Here is a 21,897-nt window from a genome sequence, read left to right on the forward strand (position 1 = left end):
ATGCAAGGCAAGCACTCTACCACTGAGCCACCTTCCCAGCCCCTCCATGAGACTCTTATCTCCAATTAACCACAAGAAAACTGGAAGTGGCACTGTGGGTCACGTGGTAGAGCACTCTCCTACAGCCAAAGAGCTCAGGCCCCAGAATTCAAGCCCCTTAACTGGCAAAACAATCCCCACAAAACACAAAACAAATAACAACAAAAAAAACCTTATTTTGTACTATTTCTTGGACTAGGTGTGTAGCTCACTAGTAGAGTACATGCTGAGCATGTACCTGGATTCCATCACCAGCATCAAAAATAAATAAGTGGGGGCTGGGAATGTGGCTTAGTGGTAGAGTACATGTAGTCCTGGGTTCAATTCCTTGAGCAAAAGAAGTTCAAAGACAGTGGCCAGGTCCTGAATTCAAAACCACAGGACTGGGAAATAAATAAATAAATAAATAAAAAGTGTTCTTTCTCAACATTTTTTCATGCATTTTTACTGTTATTATAAAAGTGATTTACAGAGGGGTTACAGTTACATAAGTCAGATAAAGAGTACATTTCTTTCTTTCTTTCTTTTTTGTTGATCTTGGGGCTTGAGCTCTGGGCTTGGATGCTGTCCTTGCACTTTTCAGCTCAATGTGAGTGCTCTACCGCTTGAGTCACAGCGCCACTTCCGGTTTTCTAGTGGTTATTGGAGATAAGAGTCTCACTGACTTTCTTGCTCGGGCTGGCTTTGAACCGTGATCCTCAGATCTCAGCCTCCTAAGTAGCTAGGATTACAGACATGAGCCACCAGCTCCCAGCTGAGAGTACATTTCTTTTTGAATCATGTCACCCCTTCTTTTGCTCTTTCCTGTTTTTTCTCTCCTGTCCCCTCCCACAAGTTGAATAGTTCATTTTCAAAATAGTGTCTAATGAATACCACTGCTGCATCTATTAACTCTTTTTTTTTTTTTTTTGTCAGTCATGGGGCTTGAACTCTGGGCCTGGGCACTGTCTCTCAGATCTTCAGCTCAAGGCAGTGTTCTACCACTTGAGCTACAGCGCCACTTCTGGTTTTCTGGTGATTAATTGGAGATAAGAGTCTCACAGACTTTCCTGCCCAGGCTGGCTTTGAACCTCGATCTCAGACTCCTTAGTAGCTAGGATTACAGGCGTGAGCCACCGGTACCTGGCTCTGTTCACTCTTTATCCCACCATTTTCAACACTTTTTTTTTTTTTTTTGGGTCTGGTCATGGGGCCTGAACTCTGGGCCTGGGTGCTGTCCCTCAGCTCTTCAGCTCAAGACTAGCGCTCTACCACTTGAGCCACAGCGTAACTTCCGGCTTTTTTTCTTTTTTTCTTATGTGGTCCTGGGGAATCGAACCCAGGGCCTCATGCATGCAAGGCAAGCGCTCTACCACTGAGCCACCTTCCCAGCCCTCAACACTTATTTTTTTATTCCTGGTTCTGGGGCTTGAACTCAGGACTTGGAATTTTCTTAGTTTGCCTGGCTGGTGTTTTACTAGTTGAGCCATGCCTCTAGTTCTGCTTTTTTTTTTTAATTTATTTTTAGATAGAGTCTCTTGGACTTTTCTGCACAGGCTAGCTTCATATAGTGATTCTCCAGATCTTAGACTCCTTTTTTTTTGTCGGTCGTGGGGCTTGAACTCTGGGCCTGGGTGCTGTCCCTGCGCTCTTCAGCTCAAGGTGAGTGTGCTACCACTTGAACCACAGCACCACTTCTGGTTTTTCTAGTGGTTTATTGGAGATGAGTCTCAGGGACTTTCCTGCCCTTGCTGTCTTTGTACTGTGATCCTCAGGTCTCAGCCCCGAGTAGCTAGGCTTACGAGTGTGAGCCACCAGTGCCCGGCTTAGACTCTTGAGTAGTTAGGATTATAGGAGTTAAGCCTGGGCATCTGGCTTCAAGACTTATTATTATTATTATTTTGGTCAGTCATGGGGCTTGAATTCAGAGCCTGAGCACTGTAGCTGAGTTCAGTGGTTAACTGGAGAGAAGAGTCTCACAGACTTTCCTGTCCAGGGCTGACTTTGAATCATGATCCTTAGATCTCAGCCTCCTGACAAGCTAGGATTACAGGTGTGAGCCACCAGCATTCTGCAACATTTATTTTATTTCATTAAATTTTTTATCCTATATTGTATTGCATAAGGGTGGTTTCATTGTAACATTTCCATGTATGTGCAAATGTAGTCCAATGGAATCTCACCTCCGTATTGGCTCTCCCATCCTCCCTTTCCTCATCTCAACATCTATTTTATTTTTTAATACCATACCAGTGGTTTTACTCAGGGTCTGGGTGCTGTCCTTGAGCTTTTTTGCTTAACATTCTATCACTTGAATCATAGCTCCACTCCTCCTGGCTTTTTGGTGGTTAATTGGATAAGACTTTTCCTGTCAAGCTGGCTTGGAATAATGATCCTCAGATCTCAGCCTCTTTAGTAGCTAGGATTACACATGTGAGCCACCAGAACTCAGATTCAGCATTAATTAATTTATTTTGGTGGTGGTGCTACTAGAGTTTGAGCTTAGAACCTTGCTAGACGAGCACTCTACTACTTGAGACATACTCACAGCTCAACATCTCTTCTTTTTTGGGGATCAGTTGTGGGGCTTGAACTCAGTGTCTGGACACTGTTCCTGGGCAATTCTGCTCAGTTTAGCATGCTACCACTTTGAGTCACAGCTCTACTTCCCATTTTCTGGTGGTTTACTGGAGATAAGAGTCTCATAGACTTTTCTGCCTGGGCTGGCTTTGAACCGTGATCCTCAGATCTGAGTTTCCTCAGGTGTGAATCACCAGAGCCTGACTCAACATCTATTCTTTTTTTTTTTTCAACATTTATTCTTAATGATTATTGTAGGAGACTTTATATCATGCCTCTAAGGGTATATTTTATATATGTTTCCTATTCTCCAAATACCTATTTCTACTTAGCTTATTGGTGGGTGAAATTTATGTTAGTATTTTATTTCACTGATTTAAATGAACGGTTGTGAAATAACTAACATGAGTATGGATTTGAAAAGAAAAAATTAGAAAGCTCAAGGACTTATTAGTAAAGGAAAGAGACTGTGGAGGTTATTGGAACAGAAAATTGTTCACTTAAATGATTTGCCAAAAATCTAGTCATCTTTGATTCTGATACTTTCCTTCTACTTCACAAGCAATCCATCAACAAATCCAGTAAGATCTAGTGTCAAACATGTCTTGAATCTCCTCCTTTGTCATCATCATGTCTAAGCTAGCACCATTTCTTTATTTTTTTTTTTTTTTTGTTCCGGTCGTGGGCCTGAACTCTGGGCCTGGGCGCTGTCCCTCAGCTCTTCAGCTAAGGCTAGTGCTCTACCACTTGGGCCACAGCGCCACTTCCATCTTTTTTCTTTTTGCTTATGTGGTGTCGAGGAATCGAACCCAGGGCCTCATGCATGCAAGGTAAGCACTCCACCACTGAGCCACCTTCCCAGCCCACTGGCACCATTTCTTACCAATTCTATAGTAATTGCCTGAGTAATTGCCTCTTACTCCCAATCTTACTCTCTTTCTATACTATAAAGAGAAGAGGGATTAAATTTTTTAAATGCTGTTATAGTTCTACTTAAAAGTTTCAAAGGGCTTCTTTTGCATCTGAAATAAAATCTAAACTTATTACCTACATAGAAATGAATGTTCTATCCCTATCTTCCCAGGTTCATTTCAGGCCATTTTCCTCCATGACACAATTGCTCTCCAATCATAAAAAAATATTGGCCTTCTTTTCTGTTCCTATAACTCTCCAAAGTCCTCTGTAACTCTCTGCTACTCTGTGGAGGATATTATTTTCCAAAATGAATGCCTTCTCCTTTCAAGTCTCAGCCTAAATGTTACCAACTCAGAGAAGATTTTCTCTGACCATCCTAGCTAAAGTTATTCTACATCTACATGTATAGCATCCTTTTCTCTTTTTAAAATTTGTTATTGTTGGGGCTGGGAATATGGCTTAGTGGTAGAGTGCTTGCCTAGTATGTATGAAGGCCTGGGTTCACTCCTCGGTACCACATAAACAGAAAAAGCTGGAAGTGACACTTTGGCTCAAGCAGTAGAGGGCTAGCCTTGAGTAAAAGAAGCTCAGGGACAGTGCCCAGGGCCCTGAGTTCAAGCCCCAGGAATGGCAAAAAATAAACGTTAGGAAGAAAATTTTAAAAATAAAATGTTATTGTTATGTTTCTAACATATTTATAAGGTACCATGTGATTTGTTGCTTTGTATGTTCCTCTCCCATGGTATAACCCCTGTTTTCACTGTATTTGATGTTGGTATAATTTGGGGAGGGGAAGGGAAAAAAACAAAATGTTTAAATAGGGATACAGGTGGGCACATTGCAACAATGAGATGTAGAAGACACTATGTTGAAAAATGAACTTTAAAATTTAGGCGGGGGGGGCAGTGGGGAGAGTTTAGGTGTGGAGGTGGGAGGGAAGGGATGGTAGGGGAAAAACAAAGGAGAAGGCAACATTACCTTGCTCATGTAATTGTAACCCCTCAGTACAGTATTTTCATAATAAAAAAACTTATTACAAAAATGTTATTATTATTATAAAAGTGACATAGAGAGGTTACAGTTACGTAAGTCAGGTAAAGAGTTCAGTTCTGCCAGGCACCAGGGTGGCTCTCGCCTGTAATCCTAGCTACTCAGGAGGCTGTGATCTGATGAACACAGTTCAAAGCCAGCCTAGAAGGTGGCTCAGTGGTAGAGCGCTTGCCTTGCATGCCTGAGGCCCTGGGTTCAATTCCTCAGCGCCACATAAGCAAAAAGAAAAAAAGCCGGAAGTGGCACTATGGCTCAAGTTGTAGAGCGCTAGCCTTGAGCTGAAGAGCTGAGGGACAGCGCCCAGGCCCAGAGTTCAGGTCCCATGACCGGACCCAAAAAAAATAAAATAAAAACAAAGCCAGCCTAGGCAGGAAAGTCCGTGAGATACTTATTTCCAACAAACCACCAGAAAACAGGAAATGGCACTTGTGGCTCAAGTAGTAGAGCACTCGCCTTGAGCTGAAGACCTGAGCGACAGCACCCAGGCCCAGAGTTCAGGCCCCATGATTGACCAAAAAAAAAAAAAAGAGTTCAGTTCTTTTTGTACAATGTCACCCCTTCCTTCACTCTCTCCCAGTTTATAACATCCTTCTCATAAGTATTTTAAAGGCATTTAACACTATTGGATTAGTTGTTTGCTTTTTTGACTGACATTAGAACTCTCTTTCAAGAACACAACGCTTACTCCTGTTCCTACCCAAAATGTGTTCATCACAAAACAGGCACTCAATATGCCTTAATGAAGGTTAGGTGCCATGAATAAAAATTCATCTTCACAATTTCAATTTTGCAGGAACTGATTTTTTTTCAACAGGGTCTTGCTATGTAGCCTAAATCTTGCTAACTAACCCAGGGTACCTCTGAACTTATGATCCTCCTGACTCAGCCTCTCAAGTGGCAGTATTACAGTCATGAACAACTACATCCAGTCTAAATGTCATACATATATTATAAAATATTATGCTGAGTAGCCAGGTGCCAGTGGCTCACACCTGTAATCCTAGCTACTCAGGAGGCTGAGTCAGGAGGATCTTTGTTCAAAGCCAGCTCGGGAAGGAAAGTCCAGGAGACTCTCATCTCTAATTAACCATCAGAAAACCAGAAGTGGTGCTTTGGCTCAAGTGGTAGAGTGCTAGCCTTGAGCTGAAGAGCTCAGGGACAGTGCCTAGGCCCATAGTTCTATTCCCACGACTGATCCAAAAGAAAAGTTCCGTTAAGTGTGCAAGAAGTTTGATAGTCTATTGAAAAATTTTTTTTCCTTTCTTGGTAGTACTGAGAAACTTGTTCTTGTTCTTGAGCTAGGTAGGCATTGTACCATTTGAGCCACATCTCCAGTCCCTATTTGAATTATTTTCCCTGGGAACCATTACACCTACACCTACACATATTGCTTTCTCCTGAGCCTGGGATAACACAGGCACATGCTATACTGTGCCCAGCCATTGATTGAGATGGAGTCTCTCAAACCTCTTTTTTGCCTGGGTTGACCTAAAAAATGTAATCACCAGATTCCTGTCTCTTAAGTAGCTAGGATTATAGACTCGAGCCTCTGTGCTCTGCTTACTGTAAAAACTTAAACTAAAACAAAGCCAGACTTTGTGACAATTTAACATATATATATATATATATATATATATCCTGTATATATACATATATATGAAAATTATTTCTTTTACTACCTTGGAAATGGAATGGAGGTCCTTACACACTTAAAAGACAAAAATCTCTGCCACTGAGCTACATTCCCCAATCAAAGGAAATTAACTAATTGATTTATTTATCTTCTTGTAATATTCAGTTTTCAGATTTAAATTCAATTGAATTTAAGCCTACCTAAGCCACTCTGTCAACCTACTTTTTTTTTTTTTTTGCATTGGTTATTTTATAAAGAGAGTCTCTCTTTGCATCTGGACGCTGGCCTTGACTCTGATTCTATTTATGCTTTCATGGGTTGGATTAACAGGCACTGTCTACTGGATCCTGTCATTGGTTAAGATGTAATCTCCCTCTGGTAGTTTTTTTGGTGGACGGGGGCAGTTAGTTAAGATTTACAGGCTTCAGCCAACATGCCTGGCTAGAAATTTATTTTCAGCCCTAATCAAGAAATAATTCATTAAATTATTAGAATAATATTAAAGAAGAGATACAAAGCTGGGCACCAGTGGCTCATGCTTACAATCCTAGCTACTCAAAGTGGCTGAGATCTGAGGATCATGGTTCACAGCCAGCCTGGCAGTAAAGTCTGTGAGTGAGAATCTTTTTTGGGGGGGCTTGGGTGCTGTCCCTGTGCTCTTCAGCTCAAGAGGGGCACTCTATTGCTTGAGCCACAGCGCCACTTCCGGTTTTCTGGTGGTGGTTAATTGGAAATGAGAGTCTCACGGACTTTCCTGCCCAGGCTGGCTTAGAACCATGATTCTCAGATCTCAGCCTCCTGAGTAGCTAGGATTACAGGCATGAGCCATCGGCACCCAGCTTGTCTCAGTTAGTTTAATGTTTTACTATTTCTGGATTCATGTTAGAGTTGTCAAATACAACATATAGAAGAAAATGTGGTATATATACACAATGGAATTCTATGCCTCCATCAGAAAGAATGACATTGCCCCATTTGTTAGGAAATGGAAAGACTTGGAAAAAATTATATTAAGTGAAGTAAGCCAAGCCCAAAGAAACACAGGTCCCATGGTTTCCCTTATTTGCAATATCTAGTATACGTATGAGTCAAGCGGAAAAGGTCAGATAATGTGATGTTAGGAAAATGAACCCTTAGATATGTATTTTAATGATTTTTTCTTTCATGCATTTGTTTCTAATGCATTTATAAGATTATTTCTTTGTTGCTTTGTATGTCCCTCCCCCACAGTATAACCCCTGCTTCCACTATATTTGATGTCGGTATAACTTGTGGAGGAGATGGGGAAAAACAAGTCGTTTAAGGATACAGGTGGACCTGTTGCAACAATGAGAAGTACAAATTGTCATGTCGAAAACGAGCTTTACAACGTTGGTAACGTTGGTGTGGGGGGGGGTGGAGGGGGTGGGGGGGAGGCTGGGAAGGGATGTGAAGGGTAAACAAAGGAGGAGGCTGCAATGCTTGATAAGAAATGTATGCATTATCCTGTCCATGTAATTGTAACCCCTCTGTACAGTATGTTCACAAAAAATAAAATAAAATGAAAAAAAGAACAAAAGTAGAAAAAGGATACTAAGACTTACATATTTTTTTTGTAAAGCATCATAGCACCCTAGCATCCTAAAAACAAACAAAACAAAGATGCATTTTAGATTGAATGCAATTTCCAAAAACTACTTTTCATAAATTTCTGTTACCTCACTATTAAATAATACAAAAACTTAACATTAGAAGTATCCTTATTTTTAGCTTTAAATAAAGCAAAATTCAATATATGAAATAATTTTGCAAAAAAAAAAATGATACTGGATGGAAGGTATTTGTGAGGACAAGAAGGAAAATAAAGCTGTTTACCTGGGGCATAAAATAAAGAATAATTTTAATGTATAAATTAAAACACCTGACAAAAGGGTACTATCACTAAAGGGTCAATCACCAAAATTTGGTTACATATGAATAAGTATTTAATGTACAAAAATAATTTAGAAAAAATGCTAATTTTCTACCCATATGTATTCTTTTACTTACCATCTCACTAACTGTGTAGAACCTGGACAATTTTTATCTTCTCTCAGAATTTTGACACAAAGATCTAAACACAAAAATTATGAAATAAATATGTTACTGTTAAGTAACAGTAAAAAATAGATTTTTTTAATAGTTTGTTTTTTAATTATTTATTTTTTGTTATGGGGCTTAAACACAGGGCCTGGTTGCTGTCCCTGAGCTCTTTTGCTCAAAGCTAGTGCTCTACCACTTTGAAACACAGTACCACTTATGATTTTCTGTTGGTTAACTGGAGATAAAGAGTCTCACAGACTTTCTTGCTCAGGCTGGCTTTGGATTGTTATTCTCAAATCTCAGCCTCCTGACTAGCTAATATTACAAGTGTGCATCACTAGTGCCTGGCTAAAGTTTATTTTCTTTTTGTTTATGTGGTGCTGAGGAATTGAACCCAGGGCCTCATGCATGCAAGGCAAGCGCTCTACCACTGAGCCACCTTCCCAGCCCCTAAAGTTTATTTTCTTTAGTTATGGTATATAATTAAAGGCAATGAACTTCCAAATGATTGGTATTAACATAAAAGAAGAAAAGTTACATAAAAGTACTCTTTTATCTTTATTATAAAATGTCATTATAATGATGGAAATTTAAATTGATGGGTAGAAAAAAATTTGTTTAATGTGATAATGGAAGTGAACTCAAGGCTTCACATTTGTTTTAATCCTTGAGAGACCCACCTAGTCTTTTAACTTTTGCTTTGTTTTTTCTTTTTTCTTTTTTTTGGGGGGATCCAGTCATGGGGCCGCAACTCTGGGCTTGGGCGCTGTCCCTCAGCTTTTCATCTCAAGGCTAGCACTCTACCACTTGAGCCACAGCGCCACTTCCCACTTTTTTCTTTTTGCTTATGTGGTGTTGAGGAATCGAACCCAGGGCCTCAGACATGCAAGGCAAGCGCTCTACCACTGAGCCACCTTCCCAGCCCATGCATTCTATAATTTTTTTTTTTTTTTTTTTTTTTGGGTCCGGTCATGGGGCCTGAACTCTGGGCTTGGGCACTGTCCCTCAGCTCTTCAGCTCAAAGCTAGTGCTCTACCACTTGAGCCACAGCGCCACTTCCGGCTTTTTTTTTTTTGCTTATGTGGTGCTGAGGAATCGAACCCAGGGCCTCAGGCATGCAAGGCAAGCGCTTTAACCACTGAGCCACCTTCCCAGCCCGCATTCTATAATTTTTAAGAGTGTCAGGAATGGATGTAATGGGATCATAGACTAAGGCCACCCTTTCCCAGGGCAAAAGTATGGTGACGCTATCTGAAAAAACAAACCAAGGGGCTGGGAAGGTGGCTCAGTGGTAGAGTGCTTGCCTTGCATGCATGAGGCCCTGGGTTCGATTCCTCAGCACCACATAAGCAAAAAGAAAAAAAAGCTGGAAATGGTGCTGTGGCTCAAGTGGTAGAGTGCTAGCCTTGAGCTGAAGAGCTGAGGGACAGCACCCAGGCCCAGAGTTCAGGCCCCACAACTGGACCCAAAAAAAAAATTATAGAATACAGAAAATTAGATATTTTAGAACCTTAAGAGTGTTTTCGGGGCTGGGAAGGTGGCTCAGTGGTAGAGAGCTTGCCTTGCATGCCTGAGGTCCTGAGTTCAATTTCTCAGCACCACATAAGCAAAAAGAAAAAAAGCTGGAAATGGTGCTGTGGCTCAAGTGGTAGAGTGCTAGCCTTGAGCTGAAGAGCTGAGGGACAGCACCCAGGCCCAGAGTTCAGGCCCCACAACTGGACCCCCCCAAAAAATTATAGAATACAGAAAATTAGATATTTTAGAACCTTAAGAGTGTTTTCGGGGCTGGGAAGGTGGCTCAGTGGTAGAGTGCTTGCCTTGCATGCCTGAGGTCCTGAGTTCAATTTCTCAGCACCACATAAGCAAAAAGAAAAAAGCCGGAAGTGGCACTGTGTCTCAAGTGGTAGAGCGCTAGCCTTGAGCTGAATTGCTGAGGGATAGCACCCAGGCCCAGAGTTCAAGTCCCATGACCGGCCGGACCCAAAAAAAATTTTTTTTTAAAAAGTGTTTTCTATGGTCCTTTATCCAACTGAAATACTGTAAAGACCAAGAAGTTAATAGGTATCAAAGACAAAGAATTCTGTAAAAAAGTAAAATTAACAGAATGAAAAGGTCTTGAGAGCATCTCTCATTATTGGAAAAATAGGAGCCAAGCACAACTGACTCACATCTGTAATTCTAACTACTCAAGAAGCTGACATCTGGAGGATTGTGATGGCTTAAAACTCAGAAAAAGTTCACTAAACTCCATCTCTAAAGTGACTAACAGTCAAGGGCCAATGGTTTATGCCTATAATTGTAGCTACTCAGGAGGGTGATATCTGCAGATCCTGGTTCAGGGATTTCCAGATCAGACAGTAAAGTCCATGAGACTCTTATTTTCTCTGTCTCTGTCTCTCTGTGGTGTGTGTGTGTGTGTGTGTGTGTGTGTGTGTGTGTGTGTGTGTGTGTGTGTGTGTGTGTGTGTGTGTGTGTGTGTGTGTGTGTGTGTGTGTGTGTGTGTGTGTGTGTGTGTGTGTGTGTGTGTGTGTGTGTGTGTGTGTGTGTGTCCTGGGGCTTGCACTTAGGACCTCAGCTCTAGCCCTGAGCTGTTAAGCGCAGGCTAGCACTCATCACTTAGGCAACTTCCAGCTTTTTTTGGGGGGGGGGGGTAGAGGGGGGGTGGTTAATTGGAGGGCTGGCTTCAAATGGTGATTCTTACATCTCATCCTCCTGAATTGTTAGGATTACAGTGAGCTACTAGCACCGAGGCCAGTGAGATTCTTATGTCCAATATCCACCAAAAAGCCAGAAGTGGAGCTGTGGCTCAAGTGGTATAATGCCAGCATAGCAAGCCCAATATTTTGAGTTCAAATGCCAGTACCCTACACATACATACACATAAAAAGAAAATAGGCATAATATCTACTTTACAGGATTATGAGTTTAAAAGGCAGTATATATACCATAGTGCTTTATAGATCTTGGCATAGTTGGTCTACAGTAATATGTACATAGTATATGTTGGGAAGTAACCTTATCATTGCATAAATGTGCTATTTTTTCACCTCTTTAAAATGGCACAAGAACATAAACTACCACTTTACAAAGTTACAAATAACAATGTTTTCATCTATTTAATTCATTGTAAATGTAATGTCAAGTGAGTTATACTTAAGAAACAAGGCAATTTTTTAGGCTTAAGTGCTTTCAATGTTACTGAAAATACTTGAATATGAATGTTACATTATACATAACAGCCAAAAAAGGGGAAAACACTCAAATGTTCACCAACTGATGAGTGAGTGATAGCAATACAATGGAACATTATCTAGCAATGAAAAAAGATAAAGTACTAATCAATGCTACATGCAGGAACATCAAAACAAAAATAAAAAGGATGCTAAAATAAGCTAGTTACTGGGTCACAAGTTCAACAAGAAATGTACTCACTACCTTATGTATGTAACTGTAATCCCTTTGTATATTACCTTGACAATAAAATTAAATTTAAAAAAGAAGCTAGTCACTAAAGCTACATATTATAATTCCTTTTATATGAAATGTCAAGAATAAGTAAATCCCATAGAAACAATGTAGATTGGTGGTTGCCTAGTGCTGGGAAGCTTGATGGGGTGGTAGAGGGCAGTGGATAGAACTTAACATGTGCCGGGCTCTGGTGGCTCACACTTTTAATCCTAGCTACTCAGGAGGCTGAGATCTGAGGATAACGGTTCAAAGCCAGCCCAAGCAGGAAAGTCTGTGAGACTCTGATCTCCAATAAACCAGCAGAAAACCAGAAGTGGCCCTGTGGCTCAAGTAGTAGAGCACTAGCCTTGAGCTGAAGACTGAAGGACAGAACCAAGGCTCAGAGTTCAAGCCCCATGACCGACAAAAAAACAAAAACAAAAACAAAAACAAAAAACTTAACATTTGTGAGGTTTCTTCTTTGGGGTAATGAAAATAATGTACTAAAATTGTGGTGGGAGCAGCATAACTTTGTGAACATTCTGAAGTCACTGAATTGTAAACTTTAAGTGAGTGAATTGTCAGATATGTGAATTATATTTTTAAAAAGCTGTTACCAAAAAATAAAATGTCTAAGTAAAAAAGTTACTGTAAAAGGGGCTTGGAATGCGGCTTAGTGGTAGAGTGCTTCCCTACTATGCTTGTAGCCCTCAGTTTGATTCCTCAGCAGAAAAAGCTGAAGTGCCACTGTGGCTCTAGTGGTAAAGTGCTAACCTTGAGCAGAAGAAGCTCAGGGACAGTGCCCAGGCCCTGAGTTCAGGCCCCAGGACTGGCAAAAAAAAGTTACTGTTTTAGAGTAATTAAAAAATGTTAAATACAGTTTTAAAAATTACATTACCATCTAGATATCTTGTTCCATAAGCACTTTCTGGAAATATTCCTCTCAAATATGTGATACAGGATACTGAAACTGCTAGTAGCCTCTTCACTAAAACCAAAGACTGCTGCTCAGTTGATATCTTACTGGGAAATACCAATGCACTCTAAAATTCAAGGAAAATTAAAACATGTTACATACAAGTATTAAAAATAGTTTTTCCTTGGACTTAAATATTGTGCACTCTGAAAGAATTCCTCTTCAGAGTACTTTGTGATCCCAGAAAGTCAGGGTGGCTTGTAACATGTCAGACTGTTTCTAGGGTAATGATCTAAAAGTAATGCACAGAAAATGTTTAAGAATTTTAATGATCTACTTGCAGATTAACTGTACTTAATACACAAATGGATTATATTGATTTTCCTCTTTAATCATTGACTAGGTTTTAACAAGATTAACCACAAAGCATGGTGGTATGCAAATAATACAATTTTATTTGTTTCTGAGTCAAGGAAATTTTCTAAGGATGGACTACTTCTGAACTATTTAACTCAAGGAGTAGAACAGCATTAATACCTAATCTAAAATCAGAACCAACAATTTAATGTAATACAACCAACTCATTAATTTATAATAGTTTAGCAAATATCTTCCTAAATAACTTCTTAAAATACAGGGTTTCCTAGTATCATTAAATCCTTAAACAGTTAACTCCCAAAAATAAAGTAGTTGAGCTTATTGCTAGTGGTTCACATCTGTAATTCTAGCTATTTGGGAAGTTTAGAATGGGAGGATTTCCAGACCAGCAGGGGCAGAAAAGTCCAGAGACTTCTCTATAGAGGGAAGTTGAAAATGAGTGGCAAGTCTCTATGATCTGCAAGACAGGAAACTACTAAAGTAGTAGATCTCAGCTTAGGCATACATAGCTGACCTGGCTGGAGAGTCTATCCTAAAAATATCCAGTAAAGAAAAAAAAACTACAGGGTCAAAGGCAAGGCACTGAGTTCAAACCCCAGTACTGCTACAAATAAAAATTAATTAACACATATTAAGTTATAAGAAATCATACCATGGCAGTCCTCTGCAACTGTGCAGTGGCCATCTTCTTCTGATACTTTCTTTAATTCAACCTGTGACACAATACAAGCCCTTGATTTTAGATCTTATTCTTATCTCCGACACTCTAGTTTATTACAAATACAGTGAAGAATTTTATCTGAATAAATATGAGAAGCAAAACAGAATCTTCAAAAATGTATATTTTGAGTAAGGTCCTAAATATAAGCCATTTTGACGAGTAGTCTTACCTCAATGACAGAGAGAGAGAGAGAGAGAGAGAGAGAGAGAGAGAGAGAGAGAGAGAGAGAGAGAGAGAGAGAGTGTGTGTGTGTGTCTTTCTCGGAGGCCTCATACATGTTCTATTGCTAAACCATTCCCTCTCCTCAAAGAAACTCTTCACACAGGTTTTGTCTTTGCTGTTTTGAGGATGGGTCTTGCTCTGTCCCCCAGGTTGGCCCAGAAATCCCTGGGCTCCTGTGACCTCCCGCCACACCTTCCGCTTCGGCCTCTAGTGGCCTGCAGGGACCCGGTTTTGGGTTGGCAGGATGAGCTCTGCACTCGAGGCCGCGCCGGCGCAGTAGGTGCTCCGCCGCTTGAGCCAGGCTGCTGGCCCTAGACGATATTGTTACTAACACACCAACTTCCTTTTCTTCACTCTACCGTATTCATGGCTTGTCAGCACTGCATAGGTCAGGTATTAAGTACTGAAAAGAGAAATCACCCCGACAAAGCCCTTTCATAAGCGTCTTCCCATTCAGAATGAAGGTTACAGCTGTAGTCAAGCGATGTAACTTTTCCTCAGCGCGGCTCCGCTGTGAATATTTCTGTCAGAAAGGTTAAAGGGCAACAAAAAAAAAATCTATTTAAAAAAAAAATCGACGCCCGATCCCCGTTTCCCCAGCGTAACTTGAGAAAGAGAATGCAAATTTCTTTTAGCTTCCATTGCCTTTCCTTCATCAGGCAATTCGACTCGAAGCGTGCCGCTACTCACACCTCCCAGAATGGTCTATTTACCAGACGCATTTAAAGTTATCCTGACAGAAGCTGGGCCCGCGGCCCGCGGCCACTGTCATCCGGGGGAGCTCTTGTGGAAAATAACACATCTTTTCTCAGCTATTTTGCCACTTGGGCCTTCAGAAACTTAGCCGTGAGCGAAAGGTGACAGACAAGAGACTTAAAATGAAAAACAGACAAAGAAAACCCCAGACAAACAACATGCATTACATCAAGTACCAGAGCCTGGCGCCGGAGACCACGCGACCTGTGAAATGACGCACGTGTGGTCCAGTGCGCATGCGCCCTTCTTCAGCCGTTAGTGGCAGACGTGCCTCAACAGGAGCCTTTTGACTCCCTCCCGCCTCCTCTGGTCTGGTCACCTTTCCCGCCAAGAACTGTGCAAGGCACGCCGGGAATGTACATGCGCAGAAAGGCTACACGGTCCTCTCAGATGCCGTTAGGAAAAGATTCATTGCATGTGCAGTGTTCCTGAGATACATAGCTTTCCTGATGGACCAAAGTGCTCTCAGCCACTGTTTACCTCGACTTGTTTTCTGACTTGTTTTTGATAAATTACATATTGCGTTCTTCCACTCTCTTTTGTCTACAAGAAAACAGTTGCTCCAACAGTCTCATTAGGCTGTTTAGTTTGGTTTTTGTTTTGTTTTGCCTTTTCTAAAGACAAGGTCTCTCTTTGAAGCCCAGTTTGGCCATTGAAGAAATCATCCACGGCCTCAGCCTTTGCAGTGCTGTGATTACAGGTATGATCCACCATTCCAGGCTTCCTTCCTACTGAACAGTGAGGTCACTGAATAACTTGGAAAATCATCTGTGTGTCATTTAGAAACAAAATAATATCAGAAGGGGTATCAGTTGGAGATTGTCCAATAGTACAAGCTGCTTATTTTACTTAATTTTATATTTCATATATCTAAATTAATTGTGTTAGTAATGCAAACATACATTTTCATAAACTTTGGCATGTCTTCATTACAAAGGAAAGGAACATCCTAGATATGAAAAGATTTGTTGGACCTCATTCATTTTGGACAATGAAGACTAGAACAGTTTTTCAGGATAAAAATGAGAAAACTGGTCTGATGATTATTTTGCCATATATTTCTATCACATTGAAAGTTTACAAGGGCCTTTCAAATTCGCTGTCATATTCTTACTTTGCTTCTACAAGGAGAGCTTAGTGAGAAAGATGCAGGTATTAACTTGCCTTTTCTGCTGTCTCCTTTTTTTTTGCCAGTCCTGGGGCTTAACTCCCTGAGCTTTCTTTTTACTCAAAGTACTTTACCACTTAAGCCACAGCACCACTTCCGACTTTTTCCGTTTATGTTGTACTGAAGAATGGAATCCAGGCATTCAAGCAGCACCCCGCCCCTTTTTTTTAAAATTGGTTTTGTGCTGGGGATGAACTTTAGAGATGAGTAAATAGTCTCAGGCAAAGCTGGTTTCCCAAGATCACAACAAATAGCTTGGCAGGGAGGGCCACTATACCACCTAAATAGGACATTGAATTTCTGACATATTGGTTCAATGTTCAGTATCACAAGAGAAAGAAACTAGTAACTGTGGTTACTTCTAAGGAGGAAGGCTCTGAGCCTTCCTTAGCAGTGGTATAGAGATATTTTGTTTCTTCTGAATATACATATACACAGGTAGAACTTGCCCATTGGCTATTTGTTTTTTTTTTTTGTTTTTTTTTTGTCGGTCGTGGGGCCTGAACTCTGGGCCTGGACACTGTCCCTCAGCTCTTCAGCTCAAGGCTAGTGCTCTACCACTTGAGCCACAGCGCCACTTCCGGCTTTTTCACTTATGTGGTGCTGAGGAATCGAACCCAGGGCCTCATGCATGCGAGGCAAGCGCTCTACCACTGAGCCACCTTCCCAGCCCCCCATTGGCTATTTGTAACCCTCCAAATTGGAATTGGTTCAATATGATTTTTGCAGTCATTTAAAGACATTTACAAAATAGTAAAAAACAAAACAAAACACAAATCACCCTGAATCTCATTATACATATTCCCCATACAACATCAGGTGAAACAAGGTAAAAATCTTCTTGTTTCAGCTGTTATATGGAACAAACATCCTTTTTTCTTTTCTTTTTTTTTTTTTTTGTTGGTTGTGGGGCTTGAACTCTGGGCTTGGGTGCTGTCCCTGAAGTCTTCAGCTCAAGATGAGCGCTCTAACACAGCACCATTTCTGGTTTTCTGGTGGATAGTTGGAGATAAGAGTCTCACACACAGGGCTGGGAAGGTGGCTCAGTGGTAGAATGCTTGCCTTGCAATGCCTGAGGCCCTGGGTTCAATTCCTCAGCACCACATAAGCAAAAAGAAAAAAGTCGGAAGTGGTGCTGTGGCTGAAGTGGTAGACCGCTAGCATTGAGCTGAAGAGCTGAGGGACAGCGCCCAGGCCCAGAGTTCAGGCCCCACAGCCGGACCCTAAAAAAAAGAGTCTCACAGACTTTTCTGCCCGGGCTGGCTTTGAACCACAATCCTCAGATCTCAGCCTCCTGAGTAGCTAGGATTACAGGCGTGAGCCACCAGCACCTGGCCAAACATCCTTCTTGAGCTCTGTTTAGTGTCATGTTTTTGCATCTTTGTGGTATTTGGTGGGGAGATGATTTTGCTGTCTGAATATAAGGATAGTATTGAAATCCTGCCTCATATTCCTAAGTGTAAGAAAGTGGTGATATGCTTTATGGTGAAAATACATGAGTTAGCTAAGTTTGGTCCTGTTATGAATTATAGTGCTATTGGATATCTGTTAGGGAATCAATAATACATGCTTTATTTGTTTTTACATAGAAATACATGTAAAATGAGGTTGTATATTGATCAGTTGGCAAAAAATTTGATGATCAGAAACTTACAGAATCTAACCCAGTACTTGCCCTTGAAGTGATGGTTCAGTATTTCCTAATACATTTTTCACAGTGATTTTGTTGTTGGTCGTGGGTCTTGAACTCCGGGCCTGGGCCCAGTCCCTGGGTTTTTCAGCTAAAGGCAAGTGCTCTATCACTTGAGCCACAGTAACACTTCCAGTTTTCTTGTGGTTAATTAGAGATAAGTCTCACAGACTTTCTTGCCTGGGCTAGTCTTGAACCACAATCCTCAGATCTCAGTTTCCTGAATAGCTAGGATTGCAGGCATGAGCCACAGGTGCCTGACTACTTATCTTTAATGAAGCAAAAAGGAGAGAACAAAATCAACATGAAAATAGAGGTTTGGGAGAGGAAGTAGAAAGGGAAATAGAGGAAAGGTGTGTGTGAGTGTGTGTGTGTGTGTGTGTGTGTGTGTGTGTGTGTGTGTACAGTAGTGGGTATCAAACCCTGGCCTTTGTACATGCTAAGTAAGTGTGCTATCACTGCATTATATACCCAGTCCAAGAAAAAAAAAGTTTATTTAATTATTTTTGTGTGTATCGGTCCTTGAAGATTTTTTTTTCTTTTTCTTTTTTTTTGTCGGTCGTGGGGCTTGAACTCTGGGCCTTGGGCGCTGTCCCTCAGCTATTCAGCTCAAAGTGAGCGCTCTACCACTTGAGCTACAGCGCCACTTCCGGTTTTCTGGTGGTTTATTGGAGATAGGAGTCTCACGGTCTCTCCTGCCCGGGCTGGCTTTGAACCGCGATCCTCAGATCTCAGCCTCCTGAGTAGCTAGGATTACAGGCGTGAGCCACCAGCGCCCGGCTTTTTTTTTTTTTTTTTTAAGCTTATGGCTAATACTCTACCACTTGAGCTACAATTCCACTTCTGGCTTTTTGGTGGAGATAAGAGTCTCACAGATTTCCTGCCCAGGTTATCTTTGAACCATGACCCTCAGATCTTGGCCTCCTGAGTAACCTAGAATAACAAGGTGTGAGCCACCAGCACCCAACTTTGAATTGTTTTAGATTTTATTTTATTTTTATTTATTTTTTTTTTGGGGGGGGTCCGGTCGTGGGCCTGAACTCTGGGCCTGGGCGCTGTCCCTCAGCTCTTCAGCTCAAGGCTCGCGCTCTACCACTGAGCCGCCAGAACCCTTGAGCCACCAGAGCGCTTGCCTTGCATGCCTGAGGCCCTGGGTTCGATTCCTCAGCACCACATAAGCAAAAAGAAAAAAATGCCAGAAGTGGCGCTGTGGCTCAAGTGGTAGATCGCGAGCCTTGAGCTGAAGAGCTGAGGGACAGCGCCCAAGCCCAGAGTTCAGGCTCAACGACCGGACCCAAAAAAAAATTTGAAAATGGGCCTATATGGCTAGAAACACAGAGAATACTAGCATCAGATGAGACAGGGAAGTCAAGATATGTATAACTTTATGGACAATGTTAAGAAAAGTCAGGCACAAAAAAAAAAAAAGAAAAGAGAAGCTAGGCATGGAGGTATCTGCCCATGGTCTCAGATACTCAGGAGGCTGGAAAATGGAAGCAGTATTGCTTGAGTTCACAAGTTCAAGACCAGTTCAACATAGTAAAACTTTTTTCTGGGGCTGGGAAGGTGGCTCAGTGGTAAAGCGCTTGCCTTGCATGCATGAGGCCCTGAGTTCAATTCCTCAGCACCACATAAGCAAGAAGAAAAATGCTGGAAGTGGTGCTGTGGCTCAAGTGGTAGAACGCTAGCCTTGAGCTGAAGAGCTGAGGGACAGCGTCCAGGCCCAGAGTTCAGTCCCCATGACTGGACCCCAAAAAATAAATAAATAAAAATAAAAATAAAACTTTTTTCTGGTGAGGGGAGTACCTCAAATAGTGAATGTTAAAGCTTGGGTATTTATGTCTTTTGAAGATGGCATTTATTTTGTTTTTAATCTCCCCAACCCTACTCGCTCTTCTTAAAACAATTTTAACTGGTTTTACTGTTCTACTTTTATATATGCATCATATTTATATCCTCTTTTAGCCCTTTTTTAGCTCTCCCCTCTCCTGCTCTTGCCTGCTGTCCTATTAGAGCTTGTTTTACTTTCCTGTCATTTATTTTCTTAATATTAGCTTATATTAAGTATACAGAGGAGGATTCTGTTACATTTCCACAGGTTTACAATGTGTTGCAATCATTTTGACCCTCTTACCCTCTATCCCATCTTTTCGAAAACAATTTCAGTAAATTTCACTGTTCTGTTTTCAAGAGTTGCTAATAATCTATTTCAGCTATATTCAACTTCCTTCCTGTTTTTTGTTTTGTTTTAGTCGTGACAGTTCCACATACGTTGTCCTTTATTTTTGAGACATTCTCACTGTGTAACCCAGGCTGGCCACAAACTCAAGATTGTCTGCCTCAGTTTTCCAAATGCTGGGAATATAGGCATGTATTACTATGTCTGTCTTACATCATGAATTCACATTTTAATTTTTTTTTTTTTTGTCGGTCGTGGGACTTGAACTCTGGGCCTGGGCGCTGTCCCTCAGCTCTTCAGCTCAAGGCAAGCGCTCTACCACTTGAGCCACAGTACCACTTCCGGTTTTCTGAGTGATTTATTGAAGATAAGAGACTCACAGCCTTTCTTGCCTGGGCTGGCTTTGAACCTCCATCCTTAGATCTCAGCCTCCTGAGTAGCTAGGATTACAGGCATGAGCTACTGGCGTCGGGTGACATTTTAACATAAATTGACTTCATCTATAATTCTGTACATTCTATTTTATTTGGAAAACATATACATAGACTGATCAGAATGCCAAATTTTATGACCCAGTGTTTCCATTATAACACTTGAAGAGTATGGGTAAAACAAAATTAAAATTAAAAACAAAATTAAAGCTAGGTACTGGAAATTCATGCCTAAACTACTGGCTAGTCAGGAGGCTGAGATCTGAGGATTGTGTTTCAAAGCTAGCCTAGAAAGAATGGTCTGAAAGATTCTATCTCCAGTTAACAGCAACAAAACAAAACAGGGCTGGGAAGTTGGCTCAGTGGTAGAGCGCTTGCCTTGCATGCCTGAGGCCCTGGGTTCAATTCCTCAGTACCACATAAGCAAAAAGAAAAAAGCCGGAAGTGGCGCTGGGGCTCAAGTGGTAGAGCGCTAGCCTTGAGCTGAAGAGCTGAGTGACAGCGCCCAGGCCCAGAATTCAGGCCCCACGACCGGACCCAAAAACAAAACAAAACAAAAAACTGTAAGTGTGGTTGAAGTGGTATAATGCCAGCCGTGAGCAAAAAACCCCCAACAACCTAAGCAAGAGTGCAGGACTCTAAGTTAAAGTCCTGGTACCAGTACAAACTAAAATAAAATAGAAATAGAAATCAAAGATAATTAAGTACTTTAAAACTATGTTTATCAATGCTTGTTCTTTAAGATGAGCCGAGTGAAGAGGGAGGTAGAAATAGTGAAATTATTTAAAGGTCAGTTTAGGATATATGATGACAACATTCAACACATTTTTCATGTCACAGGAATGAATTTTAAAATTGTTAAACTTTAAATTCCTCCTGCTTTTGCAGAAACAATATACTCATACAGCAGTTATGAGGCAGATCCATCTGAATTAGGTAAAAAGATGAGTAGTAGAATACTTTGAAGATTCAAATTCAGTTTGGGTATTTCATTCACTTGTTTTTCAAGAAAGGTCCTAGTTAATTGTTAATGACTAGACAAAAATTATTTTTTCATTTTTATTTTTTTATTTTTGAATATAGAGAAACTTTATTTAGACTTCTTTTAAAATCAATCTAGTTTAAAAGTAAGTTGAGGTTGCAAGAACTCAAAACTAAGACAAGTTAGACAGACATAGAACAGACAAGTGGACAGAGGGGAAGGCAGACTGTGGTCAGACCTTGTCCATCTTGGAGATGAGACAGGAGAATGGATACATGGATGGACAGACAGGAGAGGGCTGTTGGAGCTCAGATCTTGACCCTCTTGGGTCCGGTTGTGGGGCCTGAACTCTGGGCCTGGGCGCTGTCCCTCAGCTCTTCAGCTCAAGGCTAGCGCTCTACCACTTGAGCCACAGTGCCACTTCCGGCTTTTTTTTTCTTTTTACTTATGTGGTGCTGAGGAATCGAACCCATGGCTTCAGGCATGCAAGGCTAGCGCTCTACCACCGAGCCACCTTCCCAGCCCTGCAAAAATTATTTAAACTAATATATTAAATTATTGATCATTAAAATAATTCTTCCAGGCCCAAGATGAGACTCAGAGGGAGGCTGTTTGCTCCCAGCATCGTATAAACAAACAAATGCTAAAAAACAAAACAAAACCAAAAAACTGCTCAATTTTAAGCACATGAGTTTAATGATTAATGAAGTTTATATTATATAATTTGTTTTTCCAGTCCTGGGACTTGAA

The 21,897-nt window shown here is 41.0% G+C and overlaps 1 protein-coding gene across 5 annotated transcripts in view; it reads right to left on the minus strand.

Annotated features, from left to right (window-relative positions):
* LOC138821549 (HORMA domain-containing protein 1-like) overlaps nt 1-14,958 on the minus strand; it is a 34,440-nt gene extending 19,482 nt beyond the window's left edge. For 3 of the 5 annotated variants that reach the window (XM_070013900.1, XM_070013896.1, XM_070013901.1), the window contains exons 1-6: nt 14,874-14,958; nt 14,362-14,464; nt 13,651-13,711; nt 12,603-12,747; nt 8,225-8,288; nt 7,780-7,816 (exon numbers count right to left, since the gene is read on the minus strand). In XM_070013900.1, coding sequence (XP_069870001.1) covers nt 7,780-7,816; nt 8,225-8,288; nt 12,603-12,747; nt 13,651-13,683 — 279 coding nt within the window. In that variant the 5' untranslated portion in view covers nt 13,684-13,711; nt 14,362-14,464; nt 14,874-14,958. Of the gene's footprint in view, nt 1-7,779; nt 7,817-8,224; nt 8,289-12,602; nt 12,748-13,650; nt 13,712-14,361; nt 14,465-14,864 lie in introns of all 5 variants that reach the window. The other 2 variants (XM_070013897.1, XM_070013899.1) reach the window with 2 other exon arrangements.
* Between the last annotated feature and the right edge of the window lie 6,939 nt (nt 14,959-21,897).

This window comes from Dipodomys merriami, unplaced genomic scaffold (assembly GCF_024711535.1).
Source record: "Dipodomys merriami isolate MVZ:Mamm:240054 unplaced genomic scaffold, mDipMer1.0.p SCAF_92, whole genome shotgun sequence".
NCBI lineage: Eukaryota > Metazoa > Chordata > Mammalia > Rodentia > Heteromyidae > Dipodomys > Dipodomys merriami.